This window comes from Vespula vulgaris, chromosome 25, assembly GCF_905475345.1.
Source record: "Vespula vulgaris chromosome 25, iyVesVulg1.1, whole genome shotgun sequence".
In the NCBI taxonomy this organism is placed as follows: Eukaryota; Metazoa; Arthropoda; class Insecta; order Hymenoptera; family Vespidae; genus Vespula; species Vespula vulgaris.
Genome location: NC_066610.1, coordinates 1,476,067 through 1,502,277, shown reverse-complemented (window position 1 = coordinate 1,502,277; position 26,211 = coordinate 1,476,067). Strand labels below are relative to the sequence as shown.

General features: G+C 31.0%; 4 protein-coding genes across 4 annotated transcripts; 2 read left to right on the top strand and 2 right to left on the bottom strand.

Annotated features, from left to right (window-relative positions):
- Positions 1 to 4: 4 nt before the first annotated feature.
- On the bottom strand, positions 5 to 2,230 carry LOC127072345 (protein sly1 homolog). Its single transcript, XM_051012716.1, has one exon. It carries the CDS (start codon positions 2,075 to 2,077, stop codon positions 188 to 190), a length of 1,890 nt encoding a protein of 629 aa, XP_050868673.1. The 5' UTR covers positions 2,078 to 2,230; the 3' UTR covers positions 5 to 187.
- A 215-nt stretch (positions 2,231 to 2,445) lies between these two features.
- On the top strand, positions 2,446 to 7,648 carry LOC127072336 (jmjC domain-containing histone demethylation protein 1). The gene is made up of 7 exons (XM_051012687.1): positions 2,446 to 2,861; positions 3,143 to 3,422; positions 3,506 to 4,193; positions 4,274 to 4,598; positions 4,731 to 5,028; positions 5,125 to 5,420; positions 5,502 to 7,648. The coding sequence occupies exons 1-7, from the start codon at positions 2,811 to 2,813 to the stop codon at positions 6,507 to 6,509; spliced, it is 2,946 nt and encodes a 981-aa protein (XP_050868644.1). The 5' UTR covers positions 2,446 to 2,810; the 3' UTR covers positions 6,510 to 7,648.
- Positions 7,649 to 10,010: 2,362 nt separating this feature from the next.
- On the top strand, positions 10,011 to 25,711 carry LOC127072380 (general transcriptional corepressor trfA-like). The gene is made up of 3 exons (XM_051012795.1): positions 10,011 to 10,177; positions 21,864 to 23,228; positions 24,496 to 25,711. Coding segments are annotated over exons 1-3 (1,629 nt in total). The 5' UTR covers positions 10,011 to 10,175; the 3' UTR covers positions 24,758 to 25,711.
- LOC127072344 (cyclin-dependent kinase 11B-like) lies at positions 10,399 to 20,133 on the bottom strand. Its single transcript, XM_051012715.1, has 8 exons — positions 19,193 to 20,133; positions 14,380 to 14,695; positions 13,487 to 13,774; positions 12,371 to 12,690; positions 12,020 to 12,263; positions 11,490 to 11,706; positions 11,108 to 11,399; positions 10,399 to 11,027 (listed from the first exon to the last, which is right to left on the bottom strand). The coding sequence occupies exons 1-8, from the start codon at positions 19,367 to 19,369 to the stop codon at positions 10,866 to 10,868; spliced, it is 2,016 nt and encodes a 671-aa protein (XP_050868672.1). The 5' UTR covers positions 19,370 to 20,133; the 3' UTR covers positions 10,399 to 10,865.
- Positions 25,712 to 26,211: the final 500 nt, after the last annotated feature.

Sequence of the window (26,211 nt, the reverse complement as noted above, 5' to 3'; positions counted from 1 at the left end):
TATATAGAAAGTAATGAACTTTTTTTATTTTTCTCCAAGATATTCACAGGAATAGCTACCAATAAAATATTAACAAGCTGTATACATTAATATTGTAGATTACGATAAATAAATTTTTCTTATACTTATTTATTTATTTATTTATTTATTTTCTTTCTTTATATACTATTTTCATGTTTGACAATTTTCACGAGTGCCCTTCCTGTCCTAACAGTGACAACTGTTTGAGAAGTTGTTTACCGTTTATAAAAGACGTCGAGCCGTATACGATTCTTTTATTAACACCTGTACCACTTTTTTGCTTGACATAATCAATTAAATTTTGATATTCGATATAATTTCCACCACCGACGATAAAAACTATAACCTCTTGGAATGTTGGTCGATTTTTAGGCATTTGCTCGGAATATTTCAATTGCTTTGGATCTAAATAACAATATTCTTCTGTTTGAGACGATATCCTTGATTCAATAAGTTCGTCAACTATTTTTGTCACAGGTAAATTGTGTTTCTTAACGACCAAATTTTTCACTCCTTCCATGACAAAGGAAGATCCTTGATTCATGAGTTTTGAAAACATACTGACGGTTTTAGTTCCACCACCTTCGTAACTGCTTTGAATTTCTGCTATTCTAGTATAACTTCTTAGTCTTTTGATATATATCAAAGGATTCAAATCGCATCCAGCAGATTGTAAAGTAGCTTCCAATTTGTTATAATCCGCATCTGACATATTTGTACAGATGTAATATATAATAGCAAGTCGGAGTTTGTCTTCAGGAGTGCCACAATCTGGTTCACTTATAGTATCAAATACGCTTCTATCTAACGTTTGTTTACTCATGATTTTTTCTTCTAATTCAAAATATGTATCAAGACGTCTGGATTTAATATAATTCAAAATACCTGTAGCTATAGACGTATGCATATCTATCAAACGTTTCATTTCTAAAAGTTGTGGTAATGAATTTACTGCGCTTGTTAGTTTAGCAGTATTGGTAGAAACCATAGATAGGGCGACTTCACTTTCACTGTCTATACCCATAGAAGATTTTAATTTTTTAACATCCTCCTCGTAAGTTCTATATTGTTCTAATTCTTCTTGAATAGCTTCTGCTACTCTTGGAAATGGACTACCTTTATGATGACACCAGAAACGATCTCTGCTATCCAATTCATAAGCTTTGGTTTTCGAACGAGTCCCACCTACAGGAGACCTTCCAATATTCTCTTCTACAACTAATCTATTCAGTGCCATTTCTAATACATCATGAGCCAATGCTTGATAAGTCCACGTATGATGTAACGGAGTAGCCATATCTATGTTTCTGTCAAGCACAATAAGTAATGGTCTTTGAAAACTGTAATGACCTGATGTTTCTCCTTCAAAAAGATTATTTCTTGCGTCCCAGACGTTTTCTCTTATCTTCTTGTCGATCATTTTCGCGACCATTTCAGCAGCGTTTCCTCTAGGACAACGAATAATAGGGACTGTTCCCATTGTAACAAAGACAGAAAAGAGACAGTCAACTATAATTTCCATAACAGATTCTATTTCACTATCCTTCACTTCTCCTCTATTGATAGCATGATACGATATAACTTCGCTGTTTTGATGTCTTAATATGAACAGATCATCTTCCAAAGTAATAAAATTCAAATATTGATCATATACTTTATGAATATTAGAGACAACTCCGCCTAACAAGGCAGCTGATGCTAAATCTTCCATTTTCTGTCGTGATATAGGCGATATGAAATTTAAATAATACATGTCGTAAAGTCCATTCTGTAAATCTTGTCCGATTCTTCCCAAATTTTCATCCGTAGGCGCACAGAAATATATTGCCGGTACTTCAGGAATAGAATCTCTATCCGAATGCAATTGCATATGAAGAGTAATACCTAATTCTCTCAGTTCTTTAACAGATATCAATGGTGAAATAATATCCTGACCAAGTCTATCGTAAATTAATATTTTCCATGCAGGTATCGACTCATCGTGTTTTTGTTCAGGTTGATTTAAATTTAACATTTGCTTCAAAGCATTTATTTGTTTATCCCTTAAACTCAACATTATAATCACAATATATTATCTCAATATTATAAATAAAATAATATCTGTCAACATTCAACTTGCAACGTCATCAATAATATAAAGTAATATTGACGCTGTCAAACAGATTTCAATTGAGCGTAAAGTACACGTTTATACTTTTAATCCATCAAGTCTCCACTTCTGTTAAACCACCCAACATAAAACTAGTGACAAAAATTAAAATATCCCTATGTCCAAGATCGTATTCGAACTGAATTAAATCTTAGCGAAAAAGAAAAAAAAAACAGAATAGAAAGAAAAGAAAAAAAAAACTATTTAATCCAGAACACGTCTATATTAAATATTTTTGTTATTCGATTATATGATGTTAGAAGAAAGCAAGAAAGATATATTTAAGGTTAAGAAAGTTCTTCATAATTTATAGAGAATTATTTTAAGGTTAATAAACGATATCGACGTGTAGTACTATATATAACTAATAAGTGGCCTACGTGAGATTTCGAAGAAACATTGCGACTTTGGTTGACTCTAGAATTTGTTTTGGCAACACTGCCCGGCAGGAAAATGGCGAGAGAATGGTGTTGGGCAAGTAATATCTATGAAAAGTTCGTTGTAATTTCGATTACTCGTCTGTGACATGTAAATAATGAAGAAGGACTGATTTATATATCGACGTAAGAATCGTATCGATATTTGTGAAGTAAAGAACTTCAAGTATTCGATGAGTTTTCGATGATACGTTTCTGACAGCATGTCCACAATGGCCGATGACTCTACTTCGCTGCCAAAAAGGCGTCAATTGGTAAACAAACATTTTTACAAAGTAACAATCAAATAAAAAAGAAAATTACAATAATTTACAAAGTAGTGATTAATAGCGTACAGGTTAGGTTATTTGCTTTGTTGTTTATATGTGTGAAGAGGAAAAAAAGAAATATATATAAGAAATCAAAAATTTCATTGTCTTTTTTTACTTTATTTTTTTTGCTTTTATATATACCATATACATATATATATATGTGTATATATATATATATATACATACATGCATATATTGATACATATATATATATACATCTATAGAGAGAGAGAACAAGAAAATTGTATACGGATGATTGGGCTATTGGCGATGAAGAAATTGAAGGACGTAGAACATTTCAGCTCGATGAAAAAATTGAGTGTGAGAGATATGATCTCAGTCATTTTACTGGATTGTTCCGTGAAATGAACGGATCCGAACTGAATCTTGCTTATCTACAAAAACACGGTCTAGGAATACCGTTGTTATTTAGAGATAAATCTGGATTAGGATTAAGAGTACCTAGTTCTAACTTTACAGTGAATGATGTTAGAACTTGCGTTGGTATGTTATTATCTTATATATATTTTTATAACATATATAATGATAGGTATAAAAATAAAAAAAAATTAATATTCATGCGTTAGGTTCTAAAAGGGTATTAGATGTCATGGACGTCAATACGCAGAAAAATGAGGATATGACAATGAAAGAGTGGCAGAAATATTACGAAGATCAAAACAAGGAACGTTTATTGAATGTTATATCATTGGAATTTAGTCATACTAAATTGGAAAATTATGTACAATCACCTAGCTTGGTTCGTCAAGTTGATTGGGTTGATGTCGTATGGCCAAGACATTTGAAAGAGGCTCAAGTAGAATCTACAAATCTTTTGGAAGATATGATGTATCCGAAAGTACAGAAATATTGTTTAATGTCAGTGAAAGGATGTTATACAGATTTCCACGTTGATTTTGGTGGTACCAGCGTATGGTATCATATACTACGAGGTGGAAAAATCTTTTGGTTGATACCACCTACGGAAAAGAATTTGTCTCTTTATCAAGAATGGGTACTAAGTGGAAAACAATCGGATGTATTTTTTGGTGATATGGTTGACAGATGTGGTAGAATAACTCTAACCGCAGGAATGACTTTGTTTATACCAACTGGATGGATACATGCCGTTTATACGCCTCAAGATTCTTTAGTATTTGGTGGTAACTTTCTCCATAGTTTCGGTATTGAAAAACAGTTGAAAGTTGCCCAAGTTGAGGAACACACAAAAGTGCCTCAGAAATTTCGCTATCCATTTTTTACAGAAATGTTATGGTACGTATATTGTAATAAAAATAAAAATATCTTTGACGTAGCGTTATTTAGTTTTCATTTATATTGAAATTATTTCCTAGGTACGTTCTCGAAAGATATGTACACGTTCTGCTGGGTAGAAGTCATTTAGATATATCAGAATCTCAAAGGCAACATTTAGTTCCCCAACATCATCAACATGTCCATCTTACACCTTACGAATTACATGGTTTAAAAGCTATCGTCATGTACCTGCATTCATTGCCGTCTACCAAGAAGAATGTGCCTGAATTAATACACGATCCCGTTGCTCTGATTCATGACGTTAGATGTTTAGTCGAGCAACACAGACACGATAGTCCAGAAGCAGCTGTAACTGGTAATCCAGTATTACCACCACCTCCAGCTTTAACTATAGCAGAAGGAGTAAATATGAAAAAAATTATAATAAATTTTAGATGGTACTTCTTGTGACAATTTAAATTTATAATTCGTTTTTTGTTGCTTTTTTTTCTTTTTTTTTTTTTTTTTTTTTTTTTTTTACATCGTTTCAAACAGGAACGGATGAGAATAACAAAGAAAACTTTCGTGAAAATACAAAGGCATCATTCTCAAGAGAAATCTGAAAGAGCATTTCCAAGAAGAAGACGTACTAGATGCAAGAAGTGCGAAGCATGTACAAGAACAGACTGCGGAGAATGCATGTACTGTCAAGATATGGTCAAATTTGGTGGTAGCGGACGTGCCAAGCAAACATGTTTGATGAGACAGTGCCTTAGGCCCATGCTACCAGTTACCGCAGCTTGTAAAGTATGCCAATTGGATGGTTGGGGTCAACAACCTGCTCCGTTAATGGGTATTTATATTATTTATACTTCTGAGATAAAGTTTAAAGTAAGGAATTTTTAACCTGATGAAATATATTTAATATATAATAATTGTTTTTATATAGGTAAACCAACACCGACAGCACCATCGAGATTAGTTGAATGTTCTGTGTGTTTTGATATAGTCCATCCAGAATGTATAGGATTGGATCCACAAAGAATAACTGTTAGTGATGATCTACCGAATAGTTGGGAGTGTCCTCAATGTTGTGAAAGTGGTAGAAATTTAGATTACAGACCACGACAGCCAAAAGCACGTGCTCGTAAACTTTCAGCATCTAGTGCAGCATCGTCAACACCTACAACAGATTCTGAAAGAGCCACAACTCCAAGTAAACGATCAAGACTTGATCCGAATGAAGTAAGCGAACTAGAAGACTAAAAGATTTAAATTATAAGAAACCGTTAAGATAAGCATGAATGAAATTAAATAAAATTACAGACATGGAATGATAGGGAACCAGCTGAAGGTGAACAAAGGACTGCTTTGCGTACACAATTAGCTGTGCAATTAACTGGTTCAAGTAGTAAATCATTGAAGAGGCCTCATGTGGTAGTTAGACCCATTTCGTTACCCCCTGTGCAAAGATCTGGGTCAGACTTTAATGGACAATCGTTAGCTTATGACAAAACAGCTATCTTAGCTGTTTTTAGATTCTTGAATGCAAAAGACTTGGCAAATTGTGCCCTTGTTTGTCGTACATGGGCAAAGTATAGTATAGATCCAAGCTTATGGAGAAAACTTGATATGTCACATTCTCATTTAACTGCCTCACATTTAACCGGTATTGCAAGACGACAACCAGAGAGTCTTTCTCTTGATTGGACAAATGTAACAAAGCGACAGCTTGCTTGGCTATTAGGTAGATTACCACAACTTCGTACTTTATCGTTACAAGGTTGCACATGGACAGGAGTTTGCGCTTTAAGAACTTGTAGCTGTCCTCCACTTATTACTTTGGATTTGAGTCATGTCTCTGGATTGAACGATTCCAGTTTAAGAGAGGTTCTCAGTCCTCCGACAGATTCAAGACCAGGTTTAATCGACAAAACTTCCAGACTTAAACATTTGAAAAATTTATCATTAGCAGGATGCGATATCACAGACATAGCCCTAAGATATATCGTTCAACATTTGCCTTATATTGAAACATTGGATTTATCTTCATGTGGAAGAGTTACCGATGCTGGTGTAGCTCAATTGGCAACACCACCGGCACAAGCAGTCACAAATTTGGCATCATTGAATTTAGCTAATTGCAGGCTACTTACAGAGATAACGTTAGATCATCTTGCAAGGTGTAAAGTGCTTAAACGTTTGGACTTGAGACATACTACGCAAGTGTCTACACAATCAGTTATTAAATTTGCTGCTAAAAGTATTCACAACTTGCACGTGACCGACGTTAAGTTAGTCGAAGAGAAAAAGATTAAATCGGAAGTTACGTGAAAGGAACGTGCCAAAATGTTATGGTATGCTTTAATGAGTGCAATTAAGTTGCAGAGGAAAAATAGAACGCAACAAAGTACGATAAGTGATTGGGCAATCTTTGAGTGAAAACAAGTATCAATGCGTTTATTTATTTATAGAAAAATTCAGTCATAAAACTGTTATGTTTGCTTGTATTAAATTTAAATAATGTGAGAGTGAGAGTGAGAGAGAGAGAGAGAGAGAGAGAGGAGAGAAGTCAATTCGATAATAGATAATTATTGTCTTATCGATTGACTTTAATGAGAAATTAATTCTGAGTAAAATAGATTCGTCGTTCAAAACAATTAACAAATTTTACATTTCTTTTCTTTTTCTTTTTTATTTTTTCTCTTTTTCGTTTTCCTTCGTTTCATTTATCCCAATGTTATATATTTTTTACATTCGATTGAGCATACTCAAATAGAAGATAGTAGAATGAGTCATTCCATCAGATCATTAAGCATCGATTAAATTATTCCTTAAAGCGTTACTTAATAATGTTAAAGGATTTAACATTTTGAAAGATCATTTTCATTTTCACATTTTATTTTATTTTATTTCATTTTATATTATTTTATTTTATTTTATTTTCCTTTCTTTTTTTTTCCTTTTTTTTTCTTTCCTTTTTATTTTTATTTTAAATAACACGATATGCAAAATGCAAAAGAACAATATATATACACACACACACACACGTATAAATATTCAAACCTAAATGAGAAGATGTACTATGATGAACATTAAAATTGAGATTCTGAAAGATAAATTATTAATAAAAAAAAAAAAAAAAATAATAATAAAATAAAAAAAAAGTAAACTTATATGCATGTAATGCTATGAATGCAAACAAATATAAAAAGATTAGCTCATGTGAGATATAATTTTCTCCCTTTTTTTTTTTCTTTTTTCTTCCTCTTTTTTTTTATAATAATAATAATAATATATTAATGTCTGATTTATTTTGTATTACGTAAGGAAACTGTCATCATATTTTAAGCAACCAGACGTGTATATAAGCCTGCCTTGATTTTATAAAATACTTCTCAATTGTTCTTTAATATATATATATATATATATATATATATATATATATATATGTGTATGCATATATACATATAAACGGATGAAAAAAACAATAGCATTAAGCAATAAGATTCATAACAAGATGTTATTTATAACGCACTATAAGTGTTCTTTATAATTTAATTACTCGTATGCATAAGTATTGTACGATATGCAAGCATTATTTATGTTATAAGTATTTTGTAAAACACAAAAGTATTTTTCTTTTTTTTTTTAAATCTCCTTTTTTTTAATTAAATCAAAACACAACAACAGAAACAACAATAACAAAATACAAAAAAGATATCGCAATGAAAGACATTTATTTTAATTCATTCGTTTTGACTCGTGCTCTAACATTTGTTAATGGCAACGTTTAATTTTTATAGTTCAAGCTTCTCTTAGAAGGATAAAGAGTATGGAGGTTGTAATATTGTAACACCATTGTATAGTAAATGTAATTTAGGTATTATAATAGTGATATATATATATGTGTGTGTATATGTATATACATATATGTATATACATATATATATATATAAATTTCAAAATATAAATTTGAATTTTATGATCAAATTTTCATTCGTACCAGATACCCAGATATCATTGAATATTTACTATCAAACATAAAAAAAGAAAAGAAAATATATAGGGCATGTTTTAACTTAACAATTATAATGCAAATACCTCCTATCAAATATTACCTCGCATAACGTTATATATATATATATATGCATATATATATATATATATATATATATATATATATATATTTTTGAAAAAAGTCATATGTAGACATTTTGATGTATATGTATAAAAGTTCATATATATATATATATATATATATATATATATATAAAATACACATATAAAAATTGGTATTTGCATTATTAAAAATAAAAAAAAAAAAAATCATTTTTTGCCGGGTATGATTAAAAAATAACTCTCTGTACTATATAAATAAAAAGATGTACATAGTATACGTATAATATTGATGTTTTGTGCTTAGGATTAATGATATTTCGTATTTTAGTACAATTGACTTAAATTTATCTTTTGATTAGAAATTATCATATTATATTTCAAACAATTTTCTCAGATACTCTCTACCCCATTCTAAGTGTAACTACGTTTAACTTGAAATTATTTTGTAAATATTTCAAATGTATTTAAATAATTATGTAAGGAAAATTCCAATTTTTGTTCTCACTGTAAAAAAAAAAAAAAAAAAAAAGAAAAAAGAAAAGAAAAGAAACGATTATTATATCACCTTTACCAATGCATCCTAAAAGTTTTGTTTAAATAAAAATAAATCCTACGTCATTGATATCTCAATAATTTTATTTCGTTTTTTTTTTCTTTTTTTAATTTTCCTCCTATAAATTCAAATTTGATTGTAATACAATGACGTCACAAATACGAAGTATACGCCATAATAGTTAAAATGTTTAAAAACATAATCTTGAAAATATAAATATTGATCATTATTAATGAACGTAATTGTCAAAAATTGGTCACAATAATGTAATAACATTAATTGTTATTATTAATTCATATATAAGAGTATATAGTGATATTTACTCTTACTTCGAAAAATCCACCAATCAGAAGCGGTGAATACTGAAATTCAACGGATTGATGGAATACGTGGAAAGTTAGGGAGTGCCTGCTATAATGTTAAAACGCATAACTTTGAATATATAAGTATTAAACGTTATTAATGAACATAATTATTGAATATCTGTTATGATTACGTAATAATATGAATTGTTATTATTAATTTATATATAATCGTGTAACAATGTAGTTTACTTATTTTCTAAATTTACCAATCAGACGTGAGCTGAGTTTCGACGGACCAATGAAACGTACGAAAACTTGATTGCAGATGTGACGTTACGCTAAAATAGTCTAAATGATAAAACGCATTAAATATATAAGTATTAAACATTATTAATGAACATAATTATTGAATATCCGTTATGATTACGTAGTAATATGAATTGTTATTATTAATTTATATATAATCGTGTAACAATGTAGTTTACTTATTTTCTAAATTTACCAATCAGATGTGAGCTAAATTTCGACGGACCAATGAAACGTACGAAAACTTTATTGCAGATGCAACATTACGCTAAAATAGTCTAAATGATAAAACGCATAATCTCAAATATATAAGTATTAAACATTATTAACGAACATAACTGTTGAAAATCTGTCATAATCACATAATATTATTAATAGTCATTATTAATTTATGTAATGGTGCAACAAAGAAGTTTACTAATTTTTCAAGGTTCACCAATCAAATGCTAGCTGTGATTCAATCTACCAATGAAATACGTGGAAATTAGTTGTAGATGTCGCTGTTGGCGAATAATCGATTAAGAGCCCAACCTACATTTGTTTTCGTAGTTGTGTAAGTACCGTTGCTGTGAACGCGTGTAAGGACATCTTCGGATGTTTTGGAAGAAAATAAAATCGATCATATGTACGCAGTAGTTTATATAACGGCGTAACCGGCGAAGGGATCCCGACTCAGTTTAGATTCAATTCGTAAGCAACCGTGGAAGGTGAAACATGTAAGTCTAACTCTACATTTACGTTATCCATTGATAAATTCAATCAAAAATCTTGTTCAGTATAACCGATACGTACCTAATTTTATTTTATTTAAAAATATTTTACAATGCGTGATATCGAACAAAACAATCATACGTATTTGTTTATATGTTTAACACAAATAAAAAAAAAAAAAAAAGAAAAGAAAGAAGAAAGGTAGAAAAAAGTGAATTACAATTAATTGATTAAATTTTCTTTTACTTTTCCTTTTTTCTTTTTAACCCCGATCAAAATCCTAATCTAAGAAGATTGTTACATTCGATAAACTGCAACGTTATTTATAAAATAAAATTTATGGTCTATCAAGATGTTTATATATCTCTTATACTACAAAATAAATGTTATAATCAAAATCGATTAATATCAAACGTAGATATATGATTATGCGTATTATCACGAAAATGTTGTTTTTTTATCATTCATAAAATTCACTATATTTCAATATGTATAATGCCTATATGTTTAATGTATACAATCGTTTTGTACTTATTAACCCTTTGAATACGAAAGGCGTATATACACGGTATTACCAGTCATATATATACGCTCTCGCAGTAGGTCATGCAAATGCTGCGTCGTACAATACCCATAGTTTAAGGCTAGTGCGCAATGCAGTCAAAGAGTTAATTATTTGACTTATATTATAACTTAACCTAATTCCGCCAAAACGGAGTCCAAATCTTCTTGCAACGTAATACTTTCTTCTCGTTGTTTAGCCAAATCGTCTTTTAATCTATCGACTTGAGCTTTTAAAAGATAATTACCTTTCTTTAATGCGGCCAATCGATTTTCGTGTCTCTTTACACGTTTCTGTAAGAAATTAAGAAGATACGACAAGATCAATCGACATGCTTAAAGGATATATTATTATATCGTTATTCGACTCTTACCTGTAAAATATCTTTCTCTTGTTCTGTAGTATGACCTACTTCGTCAATATCAGATTCTTCCTCCTCTTCCGATTCTTCAGATTCTGATTCTTCAGATTCTGTTTCCTCTTCTTCTTCTTCTTCTTCTTCTTCTTCATCATCTCCTTCTGTATCGGCCATCAATTTGGCCATTTTGTCGACTTCTTTTTGCAAGTGTTTGAATTTACGTTTCTCCTCTTTTAATAATTTTTGTTGTTGTTTGATCTGTTCTTTTAACGCGTGCCTTTCTTTTCTAGCATTAACCGCTTTGTCCCTGATAATAGATAACAATAATTTTGTAATTAATCCTTAGTTTCTTTTTTCTTTTCTTTTTTTTTTCTATATATAAAATAATCTTACTTACATAAAGTTCTTCACTTTGGAAGAAAGCAATTTGATTTCTCTCTGCAAACGTTTTTCTGCGGAAGCTTTCGAATCTTCTTCCTCTTCTTCTGTACTTTCTTCTTCTTCCTCTTCTTCTTCTTCAGTTTCACTCATATCCTGTTGTTTATTATCCATACTCTTTTGAGAAGCAATTCTTGCAACGTCTTTCGCACTTGGACACCCAGCCAACGCCATTCCTGAAAAATTGTACCATGCCTCTTCTGTGTTATCCTCGGCTAATTCCACAATTGGTTCAGTATCGTTATCATCATCATCATCATCATCATTATCATCATCATAATCATCATCATTATCATCATCATCATCATCATCCGAGTTATCAACCCAACCCTCTCCTAAAAAGCATAATTAGTAGAAGCGTTATAGCCAGTTGAAGCAAAGCAATAGAAAATTGAGACGCAGTTAGTGCAGCTGCAAATAATAAAGCTAATTAGAATGTTAATAGATTTATGTCAACGAACGAAAATCGTTTTCTTCAAGTTTACTTACCCGCTTTCATACGTTTCTCCAAATTGGCATACATTCTTTTCATTTCTTCCAATTCATTCTTATACTTGTCCCTTTCCTCCGCTGTACTAGCATATTCCTTTTCTAATCTCTCGGCATCCTTTCTTGCAGTACGAGCTTCCTCTCTCAAAGATTCTGTCAACTTTTCATCCTGTTGTTTGTACTCCTGAACGTTCTTTTGTGATCTCGATCGTTCTACCTCTGCTTCAAGATTCAAAATTCTTGCCTATAAAATGAAAATATATATTTATATATAGTTATTCAACATAAATCTTTATTTAATTTCATACAAAATATATTGATCCTTTAAACTATATAATACAAAATTTTCACCTGCAATCTTTTGTTTTCCCTTTCAAGTGCCTCTTTGTTTCTAAGCTCGATGGCTAACATTTGCTTAGTACTTTGCAAATCGTCCCTGACAGCATCGATGTCATCGTCATCTATTACATCATCTGGTTCATCTTCCACTTCGACCTTCTGCATTTGTTCCTCTATCGTCAATTGCCTTCTGAACTTCCTAAGACCCTCCAATATAGGTTTGGATCTGTCATTGGTCTTAACGCTTTTCAATTTGACGCCTTCCTGAATCTGCTTCAGCAACTGATTGTGCATGTTTGACTTTTCTGACTCGAATACAAAGTGGGCCTTACCTGTTTTGAATGGAGAAAGAAAAGGAAAAAAAAAAGAAAAAAAAAAAAGAGAGAGAAAGAAAAAAATAGAAAAAAGAAAGAAAGAAAAATAGGAAATCAAATTGTTATTAGTTTTCATAGAAATCCTTTCTAGTGGGGAAACCTTGACGCAAACCTTCAATTATGATATCATGCTAATCATAATTTATCATTGACACATTAATCATCTTTCTTTTCTTTAGTCGCATAAAAAAAAAAAGAAAGACCATACTTGAGATAGAAAGAGGAGACAACAAAGGGTTGGGGAGGAGGTTGAGACAATGGTTCATACACAAAGAAAAAGAGAGAGAGAGAGACATAAACTAATGGTTAATTTCCACGATGTACAATTAGCAATTTAATTAGCTTAATATTTTAACAATGAAAACACAAAACACCCATGTAAGGTTCTCCCCATCGTTATCACATTGAAAGAAAGAGGAGGAGGAGCAGAATCTCCAACGCGTATATTATGAAAGAAAACAGGTAATATAAAAGCAAATTGAGGACAATATGTGATTATTTGTAACTATGAGACACGAAGATATCGATAATAAGACAGTCCTATGGGAAACGTTAATTGAACAAATAACTCATTAACAAAGTAATTAACTTTACATCTGTGTGATTGGATTAAGAGGGTGTGGAGATAGGGGTGAGAGAAGTGGGGTAGGAAGAGAGACAAACATAAATACGTACACAGAGGTATCATGATATCGTAATAATCTCGTTTAAAAGGATTCTTATTTAGAAGGATCGTGATAAAATCGTAGATCACCTGCTGGATCAGCTGTGACCTTGTTAACCCTCTCGATCAGGGGTGCACTTCTGTCGTTACAGGTGACGTGTCTTAAACGTCTACCACTTTCAACCTCCTTCATCATGCTGGCCCAATCAGGACGTTTTCTTGGTCTTGATTTTAACATCTCCAATTGTTTTTCTTGATTCTCAGTCAACGGAGGTATATCCTTAAGGATAGAACGACTTGGTGGTGGTGGGGGTGGCCTTGGTGGGGGTGGGGGTGGTATGGCTGCCCTAGACGAACTCTTCGATAACGTTGGTGCACCTTAAATTAATTAGAAATTATAATAATCGTGGAATTAGCTCGTTCGAATTGAATTTTAACTCTTCCATTTTTTTTTTTTTTTTTTATATATATATACTAGGAAACATTTTTGTAGACAGGATGGGCCAAAAGTTTTTGGGTTTGACCTAAATTTTTTTTTAAACTACTTCAAACGTCAATTATGCTTTTTATCTTATTACAAACTTTTTTTTTTATATCATGAACTGTTAACTCGTAAAATTATTATACTATTACTACTACTACTGCGAGCTTGAATTAGGTGACCGAACAGTCTCGAAGAACGATTCGTCGACTTTTAAAAGAAGGAAAGAAATTTGACTAACCAATCTTTATCAAACCATTGTAATGATATTAAGATTGGAATCAATTTTCTTTTTTTTTGTTTTAGTTTTCTATATATATATATTTTTTGTAAGACTGAATATTTTTCATTCGTTCACTTTGTTAACTATTAATTTTGTCACTTTTATCTGGACACCGTAGAGATCAGATTCTTTTTTTTTTAAATACAGGAAAAAAATGTGGATTATTTTTGTTTTTGTAGATGCGTTTTGTAACTTTTAATTTAATCTTATTAATCTTACCAGTTGAACTTTCGCTCTTGGATAGTGGTATAGTGTCACCTCGGGATCGAGATCTCTCAATGCGAACTTGTCGTTCGAGTTGCGGCCTCGAATTTGGCTCCTGTCGTCCATTCTCCCGTGGCTTCGATGACGGAGGTGTACTACTTGTTGTCTTTGTCTTTGTCGTCGTTGCAGTAGCAGCAGCAGTAGCAGCGGCATTAGAATTTTTGTCACTTTTTGGTTGAGATGGTATTATAGTGATTTTACTTTGCTTCCTTGTTGCTTGTTGACCAGGTTCGGTCGATTGCTGTACCGATTCCGTTGGTTTTGAGACACTCTATGAAAATTAGAAGAAGAAAAAAAGATGGAAATAAAAATAGGAGACAAAAAAAAATGTATTACAATTTTGTAGGTAGGTGTTTGGTATGCGATTGTTCATCTCCAAATTATTATTATTGTTTTTCTTTTACCAATGTTTTGTACGAAGGGTCTTTTAGGGTCTCTTACGTCGTATCGAGTGAACCCAAAAGTTTTTCTAGGTGAGTCCACAAAGAAGTTGAAAGTTTTATATGAAAAAATCGATTAGATCTTTTTTCAGACTTTCTAGCTTAATTTGTTTTGTTTTTTTACATTATAAAATTACAATTTAGGTTCATTAAAAAATTAACAGCTGATCCGTCTATAAATCGATCAGCCTAAATGCTCTTTGAAAGTTTTTAAGATCGTTTAAGAATTTTTTGCCCACCTAGAAATTGTTGGCTCATCCTGTATATTTGCTTGTTGTTGTTGTTGTTGTTGTTGTTATTTTCTCTGTTTTTTTCTCTTTCTTTGCTTTTTTTCTTTTTTAAATCGTCAACATGGAATAAACGAAAGGAAACGAACGACCGAACGAATCGACTGCGGTAGTCACGAGAAAAAAAAGATAGAGAAATAAAAGAGAGGGGTGGGAGAGAGAGAGAGAGAGAGGGAGGGAGGGAGGAGAGAGAAATAAAAAGGAGTGGGGGTAAGAGGAGAGGGGGTGGAATTCTCTTCTTGGCAAAGCGACGACGCACTCGGTCGTCTTTAAATAATTCGAACTTCGAGTTTTTTTCTTGTTTTTTTCATTTCTTTCTTTCTTTGTATTTATTTATTTATTTATTTTTCAAATTTCTTTCGACGTCGAACAAGATGGACGCCATATTTTTTATCTTCCTTCGACTTTAAAACCGCGACTTTTTCGGCTATTAATTTTTTCCGAAAAATAAAGAAAAAGAGGAAGAAAAAAGAAAATTTATTTTTCATCCATTCTTTTTTTTTGACCGACATTTTTTTTTTTTTTTTTAATTGAAATTATTGAACAGTTAACATTAACGTTAACGTTATTGTTAGTGTTGTCATCGTGATGTTTGATCAAGAATCTTGATTGGTGAAGGTTCTTGATTGATCCACTGATCGATCCATCGATTTAAAAAGTGCATAATGATGCTGCAGTAACAGCAGCATCAGTATCAGCATCAGCATCAGCAGCCAAACGTGAGGCTTACGTTTACACGAATAAGGCGTGATTATAAAAGCGTTAGGAAACTGGCGGAAGACGCAGCTGGCAAGACATTTGAAATAGAAACCCGTGTTCTTTAAATAATCGTGACCCAGAGGGTCTTATATGAGAGTGAGAGAGACAGAGAGATAGAGAGAGCAAGAGAGAGAGAAAGAGAGAGAGAGAGAGAGAGAGAGAGAAAATTCGTAAGCATTTGGGTAGGAGACGAACGTCGTATCTTCGAGATCGTTCTTGCAATTTCGATCATAATTTATGATTACAAATACACACATAGATATGTATACATATATACACACATATGCACATACAAACTGTGTTTAAATAAAAAATTTGAAAATATATAATAATAGGGGTGAATATATATTAGTAGGGTCATCAGTTTTTAGGTGACTAAAAAAATTATTACTCTCTTTTTGAGACTTTTCGGGCGGTTGATTTTGTTTTCTTTTTTCTTTTCTTTTTCTTTTTTTTTTTATACAGCTTGTAAAATTACAAGCCTTGCTCGTCGATTTGCAAGTTCAATCGCAAGGCTGAACGATCTTGAAAGAGAATTATTGATTTTTATAATCGTCTAAGGACTTTTGGCCCACCTAAAGATTCTTGGCCCGTCGCATATGCGATTTTTGCAATTTTGCAATTTTTAATTTTTTTTTTTTTTTTTTATGGAACATGATTTACGATTCTGGATCTAAAAATATTCGGACACGTTTGGTAACGTCTCTATGATCGTTATATCACGAATAAGAATCGAAAGAAAAAGAACAGAAAAAGAAATAGAAAAGGAAATTGCAATTTTTCGTATCTTCATTTGCAACGATTTACGATTGTAATTCTAAATTTTAAGTTTCTAGAATATTCATGAAGAGATAAGTTAAATAAACATTGAAAATAATTGCAATGATGTTTCTGCTAAAAGGAAAAAATTGAAATTTTATTATCTCTCGAAGAAAATAAAAAATAATTGCAATTTTAATATCTCCGATTTCGAACAATTTACAAATTACAATTTTGAATTCTGCGAATTAAATCCTAAATATTAATAACAAAAGATGTTTTCGATTTTAATATTTTCATTGATAACCAAGTACAATTGCAATTTCAATATAATTTTTTATTTTGAACTGCAAATAACGAAAAATTTTCTATGTCGCATGTTTCGCCTTTGAAGTTGGAAAGTAATTGGAAATTTTAATGCTTTCATTGAAAATCGAATACAATTGCAATTTCGTCGGTCTCTCTTTTTTTTTTTAACGAAAATCTCACAATATAATTGCAATTTTAATATCAACATTTCTACGACGATTTGTGTGCGTTAAAGATTTTCAAATGCCAATGTAATTTTTCTTTAAAAATTGTAAATTTAATTGCAATTTTAATTCTCCACGACTTTGTTCGAAAATTGAAAACAATTGAAACCAAAGAATTTTTCAAAACCTCGCTTACACCCGTCTAAAAATTGATAACTATCCCTAATCGTAACGTCGTAATTAAAATAAATAAATAAATAAATAAAACAAAATAAGTTGTTAAAAAAAAAATTAATATCATTCATAATGTCTCCATTTTCGAAATACAATTTATTATTGTAGTTGCGTATTCCAAAAAATTTCTGGCACGTTTACTTTACAAAAACTGCACGATCAATATCAAATTAAAATTAAGTCAATATCAAATTCTACGATGATCTAATCTCTCAAACAGGCAAATAATCCATTACAAAAAAAAAATAATGAGACAATTATTCGTTCGAAAAAATTTGGTTAAATTTCTTATATTTTTTTTTTCTTTCCTTTTTTCTTACCCTCCCACCCCCCCACTACCTACCTACCCCTTCACCACTCTCGACTCAAAACAAAAAGCTTTCTCTTATCTACTAAAAATCTTTTTTTGGTTCGTTGCCAAAATAATTAAGAGTGTAAAGTAAATGTTGCTAAACAACAATAATAACAAATGACAATAACGAATAATAAATAAAAATTATATCATTAATAAATAAATTCGACGTTCCTATAGCGAAACTTTTTCTTTTTCTTTTTTTTTTTTTTTTTATGAATTTATTTACGTATATATATATATATTTTTTAATTCAAGATTTGTGAAGAAAAAAGAAAAGAAAAAGGAAGAAAATTGCATTGTATAAATAAATGAAAACGAAACAGCTGATCGAAGATTGCTATGTTATTCTTTATAATGATCACCATATGTATGTGTATGTGTGAAAGAGAGAGTGTGTGTATTGTTTAACATACAAACTTAACACGAGTACAATGTTTTTCCAGTCTTTAACGTTTAGAAATGTTTATAAAGTATACTCGTTGCAGAACACCCACGTTTGCTATTAATACTTCGAGTCAGTTTTAAAGTCCTGACTTTGAAATCCAATACGTGAATGAAATAGGAATTCACAAATAATATTTGAGATATTGTAAATAAATTCTTTCTTTCTTTTTTTTCTCTCTCTCTTTTTCTCTCTCTTTCTTAACATTTTTTTTTTTTTAATAAATAAATTGTTTACCTATAACAAAGAATTATCAAAGAAAAAAGAAAAGAAGTAAATAAACAATAGTAGTTGATTCCAAAATGATTTCTTTTTGCTTTTTTACTTTTTTATTATTTTTTTTTTTTTTGGTAATAAATTTTGCACGAAAATCCTCTTTCTTTCTTTTCTTTTTTTTTTTTTTTAATTCACAATAAACATGTTTCATTTTTGTTTACGGTACTGTCTCTCTCTCTCTCTTTTTTTTTTTTTAAATCAATCAATCAATTTCTCTTTTTTTATTAATTTTTTTGTGGAAAAGAAAAGAAAAATAATGTGTGTGTGTGTATGTGTGTGAAAAGACGAATATTATAAATTTTTATCGTAAATTGTTGCTCGAATGTGACATTAAAAAAAAAAAAAGAAATTTCTTCGTGATAAATTTCTGTTCTAAAAATTGTCGTTAAAAACTGACATTGAAAGAAGAAAAAAAAAGGAGAAATAAAAAACAAATCGTTAATACGATAAACCAACAACAGAAATCGACAGATACCAAGAAAAAAAAAATCATTGTTTTATTTATTTCTCTTTTCTTTTTTGTGAATGGTCAAAAACAAAATTAATGAGATAAATCAACGAAGATTAATCAATTAAATTTGATATTAAACATTGAATTTATCTATTATTCAGATCGATTAATGAAGTATCGATTAATAAAATTTGTTTAAAAAAAAAAAAAAGAAAAACCAGAAAAAGAAAAAGAGAAACAATTAAAAGATAAAAAAAAAGAGGGGAAAAAATGAAAAACAAGTCATAAATACCTTCAACGTAACTTTGGTGAAAGCCGGTGGTTCTTCAGCCTTCGACTTGGAGTCCCTTCTAGAATTAAGAGTCCAAGGTGCTGTGGGCATGGGTAAAGGATTAGGACCACCATCCTTGACCCAGGGTGGTCTGAAGGTAGTCCTTTGCTGCGGTGGCTGACCACCGGCACCTGGCATCTTAACAACTTCCTTTTGTCAACCCCTTAAGTATTATCTCTTCTATACAACTTTGAAATTCTGATCAATGGAAGGGGACAACAGTAACAAAATGTGTGTCTATATATGTGTATATATATATATATATATATATATATATATATATATGTAACACTTTTTAGGATCACTGAATAAAAAAGTAGGATTATTCGTAGAAATGGGAATGATCAAATTGAGTGATATCAAGAAAAATAAAAAAAATAAAAAAAGGGATGATACAGGGTTAGGTGAGGAATATGTTGGGGGATGGGATGATCAGATCAAAAACGAAGATTTAATGAACAATCCACTTTTGTTAAGATTGTTTCTTCGTGTATATCCTCTTGTTGGATTCCTGTTTTCTGTCTCTCTGTGTTGTCTTTTTTTCTTCCTTGCTTCCTTTTTTTATTATTTTTAAAAATCTTTCTTTTTTATTATCTTTAAAATTCTGATCTGGTTAAGTTTTGGAAAAAGGAGGAATTCACAATCGAACGTACTCCGACGAGTTAGAAGATTTTTGGGAGTCTGGGAAAGATCGAGACCTGGACCACACACCGGAGCTCTAACCAACTGCACCTCCCTAACCGCGTGATATTTTGGTAGATCTGACGTCACTTAGAGTCGCAAGCTTGAAATAGAAATTGATACTCCTCCTTCTCCTCTTCCTCTTCCTCTCTTCTCTCTCCTCTCTCCTCCTATCTTCTTCTTTTATTTGTCTTCTTCTTCCTACACGACAATTTCCTTTCTCCCTCTTTCTTTCTCTCTCTCTATTTTTTTCTTCATGTTCAGTACCTACCTATCTACCGAGTTACTGTAATTGAGATCTATTTATTTACCTGCTTGATCTCTCAAGGCCAATTATTATTCCTTTCTCACCTTTTATTACATTCATTGTTAGATGCGGAATACATATGCAACGTCGAATTTGTTCTTTATTAGTTTTTCTTTCGATCACGTCAATCGATGCAATCGGTATTTGTTTTATCATTTGATTACTTATTGAGACGATAAATCTATTGTTATTGTTCTAACTTGATGAGATTTGTATTTGTTCTAAGTATAACGCATATGTGCTGTCTAATCTTCATTTTTCATATTTTCTTCTTTTTTTTTTTTTTCTTTCTCTTTGACAGGCTTCTTCAATTCCTATGATCATGTTTTACTTTGATCTTCGATATTCCGCGGAATGTTTTTTTAAAGTCAATTGGACGACTAATTTTCTTTCTTTCATTTCTTTCTTTCTTTCTTTTTTTTTTTCTTTTAACGATTGTTAAAACTAGCTTCTTTATACGATATTCGCGGTATCGGTATATATCAGTTAAGTTGATGCAAATATTATCAAATAACTTGGGTATATCGTCAGAGCGATTTCAGTTACAGTGCATCGTTTTATCGAGCCATTTTCTTCGTGGACATCCATTCCGCACTTTGTTTTCTTGCTCGAATGAAACTATTTTCGAAATATACATACGTACACACTAAACATTCATGTATTTATTACTGTAGTCAATTTTGACTCGATTGTCAACCAGTCGGTCTTTTCGATTGCGAAAACTGATCGATAAATTTTCTTTAGTTAGCAGTTGGAGTCTGATGCTGATCTTTACTAATATACCATCAAATTTCATGTTCGTTTAGCCTAATATCCAGTTCAAGGATTTCCTCAGGAATCCGAAAAACTTCGTCTTAGTTCAATGCCACTTTTGATCATAATGCTTTAGGTGTTTTGAGATTTTTTCCAGAAAAACATTTTCGGATTTATCCGATTCAATTTACACGAATAAGAAACGAATAGGTAGAGCAAATATATATTTTCTAATTATCGGTTTTATATATTAGAAGCTCTAAAAGTTCTAATTCACTTTTGAAAATGTTATCAAATTTAAATTACGATTGGTATTCGATATTACACTTTTAATTAGTGGATAATAAATTGAGACGTACCAACAAAACTATTTCAATGATCTCTTTTCGAGTTTTGAAATCTAAAATCCGTCATTTCTTTGGTAGGTATATTTAAGTTAATATTTAAAAATTATAACGACTGATAGCAAGTAAATTGTCACTTAGAATCCTTCTTTCGATCAGGCTCCTCCTCCGTTTTTAAAGAAATCGCTACGAATAACCTCAACAAAATGTCTGTTATACTGAGACCTTTTTTTTGGGAGCATACATTTAAGTATAATAACGATCTATAACTAAATAAATTGACACTCATAATACTTCTTTCAATCCCCCTCACCTAAAAAAGAAAAAATCATTACAAAGTTTTTATCATAATAATCGAAAAAAGAAAAAAGAAAGAATCCAATTATCATTCGAAGACCCAGAAATAGGTAATTATGAGGGATCAGGATCATCCGACATTATGAATCAGACATAGTGAAATATTTTGTATTTTTATTCTATTCTAAATAAAATGTCCTTTCTCTTTTAAAGAAACTTATCAGAACGAGACTACTTGACCTTGTTGAAGGGCTGGCCGTTTCCGTGAGAGGCAGTATCAACTAGCAGCGGAGAAACGTAACGAGGCATATCTCAGACACACTTATTACAAGGAGACAGCGAGATATTTCGAAAGAGAAAGTGGAATAGCCAAACATTACGACTCTTGGAACTTGAAGCTTGCTGATCCGAAGGGTAAGCTTGAGAGGGAAGCTAAGAAAAAAAAAAAACTTGATCAACTCCCAGCAAGGAGAAACAAATTGAGAATATTATTGAAGGATGAGGAAGAGCTCTATCAAAACGAATTGGCCGAATTGATTAAAAAAAAGAAATCTAAAGAAAATGATATAACCTCGTTGGAGGTTCTTAAAAAGAAATTAAAAGAAAAACGTATGGAACAAGATCTTTATTTGCCTAGTACATGTCGAAGATTACGTTCGTATTTCCTTGATCCTAGACCAATTTCTTCTTCAATTATTAGTTCGAATATTAATATTATTAATAATAGTAATAATAATAATAAAAAAAAGAGTAATAATAATTCAAGCGATTTTGCGGAATGTTTTCATTTGAAAGATTCGACTAATTTACCTAAAACAAATCAGGAGACTTATCGTACCAATTCGACCTATAACAGCGATATGTCCAATTGGAACGATCAGAAGGATCGATCTGATAGAAATATTGATTTTTTAGCACGTAATAGAAAATATTCAGCACGTTATGCACGTAGGAGTTTGGAGAACACAAATGTCAGGCCTGGCAATGATATTTTCGACAATTTATCACGTCGTTTACAGGCACCAATGATGACTACTACGACAACTACCACTACGGTTAGCAAGCAGGTGATGGATGATGACAAAGAAAATCTTAATGTTGACGATTCATCTACTTCGAACCAGGAGTCTACGAACGAATCGGTTGATCAGGTGGATTCCTCGATCATTCCGCAGGATGTTTCTGATAAGGATTATACATTGAACAGAACCGAACAAGAGATATCGATCAATAATATTGCGAACGATAAGCAAATAAAAACAGATCATTGTGATTATGAAAGGGAAAGAGGTTATCCGTGGATGAGGATGGATCCTAATGTTAAAAATCTTTCCGAAAAAATGTATCTTTATTTGACTTACAAAGAGCTCAAAGAGAAGATAGATGATCTATTGAAAAAAGAGGAACATGCTTGCAATAGACAAAGATGGGACGATGCTATCAGGTTAAGAGATATGAAGAATGAATTGGAATTGATTAGGGAGAAAAAGATCTTTAATATGAAGAGTCTTACCATGGATGAGGATATTAGGGATAAGGCTCTTAAAAATATCGAGAAGAGGGAACGTGAACTTGCTCTTCGGGAGAACGCTTGCACTGATACGTCCATGTATAGGTAATCGATTCTATAATTCATATTTTAATATTTCTTTACAATTTTCTTTTTTTTTATATATATTTCCTTATCCCTGTTTGATTATAAACAAATAAATGAACGAACGAACGAACGGTCAATTCAACGAAAAAAAAAAAAAATAAATAAATAAAAGAAAATTTCGTAATCATATAGCAATCAACAAATTTTCTGTTCGACCGTGAACTAACACAGTGACAACGGTGTCAAGGATCCGAGGACAAACATCTTAATCTCGAATTAAAGTCTTTCCTTCCAACTTCGTTTAATGTCGCAATAGTCTAACTCTGAATCATTCACAAAACACCCAAATAGATGCCAAGAAGCATTTCAACCTACTTGTCTCTCTTTCTCTCTCTCTCTTTCTTTCTCTCTTTGATACCAATGAATATTCACTGATGTTCCAATTTCGAAAGAATGAAATAAATTCCTCTCATTACCTTACATCCTCTCTCACTTGCTCAACAAAATAAAGAAACAAAAAAGGACTCTCGAGAGCGCAGCAATTATTTTTTTCATTCGTAATTATCAACACACGTAGTTTCAATTTCGAATTAATGAGAGTACTGGGATAAAAGCAGTAAAAAAAAAAAAAAAAGAGAGAGAGAAAAGAAAAGAAGAAAAAAGAGAAAATGACGTGTAGAGAGTATAGAAATTATTACATTTTTAATTACTAACGTGCCACTTGAAAATAGATTGCCAAGAAACATTTCGACCCAGTTGTCTCGCTTCTCATTCCAATGAATATTTCTAATGTTCTAATTTCGAATGAACGAAATAATCTTCTGGTATTCTCTAAAGAGTTCACCCCTCACCTAAAGAAATGAAAATGGTGTTGAAATTATTTCGTTTTCGATTAATAACGCCCAACCCAAATAGATGTTGATAAACGTTTCAACCATATTTGTATCCTCTCGTTTCACTGAATATTCCTAACGTTTTAATTTCGAAGAAATAAAGTACACCTGCTGTTTATGACCCACCCTTACATATTCTTGCCCTCTATAATCCACCCCTCACCCCTCACCCCCAATTTACCACCCCTATCTGCTCACTTACCCTTAGCTAAAAAAAAAAGATAAAAATGAGTATACTGTTTCGTTTGTAATTATCAAAATATATGAATTAAAATTGTATAAATGCTCGAAAATTCTATCTCGAACGAAATCGATAATATTTTTTATAATCTTATTTATTTCTTTCTGTGTTTTTTTTTTCTCTCTCTCTATGTGTGTGTACGTGTATTTAGCGACGGTGCAAAGGTGCTATGGGAGGAATGGGTTAAAGAGGACGACAGATTCGTGATTAAGGATGCCTCGACTCAAAGGGAAATTCTGATGAAGGTTTTAGAAGAGGAATTTCAAAATTTGGCTGTTGAGGACAGGGAACGAATCGCCAAGACATATCAAAGTGTATTCAACAATTTGCATTTGGAAAATCGACGTCATTTCAATGCGAATTTGGTTATGGAGGCCAAGTCAGATTCTAATAGAGCCGGTGAAGCATATTAAAGATTAAAAAGATATATATATATGTAAACACAAGTATGTTATATATGTTAGATCAGGCATTTTTTGCTTCTCGTCTCCTTTTATCTCTTTCTCTTTTTGTCTATGTTTATCACTGCTTCGCATTTCTACTGTCGCTATCAATTTGTGGGAAATCTAATTTATCTAAACTCAAACTAATACATTTGAAAGAAAGTATTGTCATTTAAGACTGTCAGATTAAAACGATATGTGTGTGTGTGTGTGTGTTTTATAAGATCATTTATATATATATATATATCTTTTTTTTATACATAATTTTTTTTCCTTTTTACCTTTTCTAGTTGTTTCTAAACTTTTATTCGTATTATTATTATTATTATTTTGATTAAATAAAATTGAAAGTTCGATTAGTATTATAAAGACTGTAAGTTTATCGTTGTATTCTGACCCCTTCGAATTTGATATCTTTTCTTTCTTTATTTTTTTTTTTATTCTCCCTTTACTAATCGTTTCTAAATTATTATTTTGATTAGAAATTGAAGGATCGATTAGTATTATCAGGATTGCAAGTTCGTTGTATTCTGACTGTTGTGAATTAGATATGTTCCAGGTATTTTTTTTTTTTTCTTCTCCAATCGTTCTTAAAGTGTTATTATTATTTTGTTTAGAAATTCGAAGATTGATTAGAATTGTTAAGATTGTTAGTTTGTAAATTAGTTATATATCGTTATCCTGCAAATTTGATATGTGCCAATTGGAATTATCTAATTATATTTAAGAGACAAATTTTTAGCGATCTAATCTGCCATTAATTTTATATATTAATTAAAAAGATCTCTAATCAAAGGATAAAGCATAATAAAAGAAAAACTTTCATACAATGTTGTAACGTGAAAGTATAAAATAGTTATGTATATGTAAAATGCAAGCTATATGGATCATATTAATAAATAAATAAAAGTTAATCGTGATAAATCGTTCTCTTTTTTATATATGAATGTGTGTGTGTGTGTGTGTGTGTATACGTATGAATTTTTATTGTATATTTTTTTATAAATCAAAATGTCGTAGATCTAGATAAAGATACGAATTATTTCTTTCGAGTTAATCGTTCTGTTTTATCAATTGATGGTTAGGTAGAACGATATTTGTAGGTATCTGTAATAGTTGATTCGTTATTCTAATAGATGGCACCACCGAACTCTTTTTGGTTGATCAAAAAGGGCGGGAGATTATCTTGCAATGAATCTATAATTCTAATCTATTTGTTTTCTTTTTTTTTATTTCTGTTATCGTTTTTTTCCTTTATTGAATCCAAGAACTTGCTATAATTTTTGTTTATCTTTTTCATAGCAAATCTTCGTAATTTTAAAAGATTATTATATTTATGATTAGATTATTAAATCTAATTCTTCCTATCACTCTTTATCTAATCTTAAAACAAGATTATTAATTCTAACTAGATTTAATAATGT

What these genes read in the sequence shown, in the direction of transcription:
- LOC127072345 (XM_051012716.1), bottom strand. Translation starts at nt 2,077, where the DNA reads ATGTTGAGTTTAAGGGATAAACAAATAAATGCTTTGAAGCAAATGTTA.
- LOC127072336 (XM_051012687.1), top strand. Translation starts at nt 2,811, where the DNA reads ATGTCCACAATGGCCGATGACTCTACTTCGCTGCCAAAAAGGCGTCAA. An exon ending in TGCCAAAAAGGCGTCAATTG is followed by an intron (nt 2,862 to 3,142) that starts GTAAACAAACAT and finishes ATACATCTATAG; the next exon opens with AGAGAGAGAACAAGAAAATT. An exon ending in ACAACCTGCTCCGTTAATGG is followed by an intron (nt 5,029 to 5,124) that starts GTATTTATATTA and finishes GTTTTTATATAG; the next exon opens with GTAAACCAACACCGACAGCA.
- LOC127072380 (XM_051012795.1), top strand. An exon ending in ACTGATACGTCCATGTATAG is followed by an intron (nt 23,229 to 24,495) that starts GTAATCGATTCT and finishes ACGTGTATTTAG; the next exon opens with CGACGGTGCAAAGGTGCTAT.
- LOC127072344 (XM_051012715.1), bottom strand. Translation starts at nt 19,369, where the DNA reads ATGCCAGGTGCCGGTGGTCAGCCACCGCAGCAAAGGACTACCTTCAGA. An exon ending in TCCAAAGTGAAGAACTTTAT is followed by an intron (nt 11,400 to 11,489) that starts GTAAGTAAGATT and finishes ATCTATTATCAG; the next exon opens with GGACAAAGCGGTTAATGCTA. An exon ending in AAGAGAAAGATATTTTACAG is followed by an intron (nt 11,028 to 11,107) that starts GTAAGAGTCGAA and finishes AATTTCTTACAG; the next exon opens with AAACGTGTAAAGAGACACGA.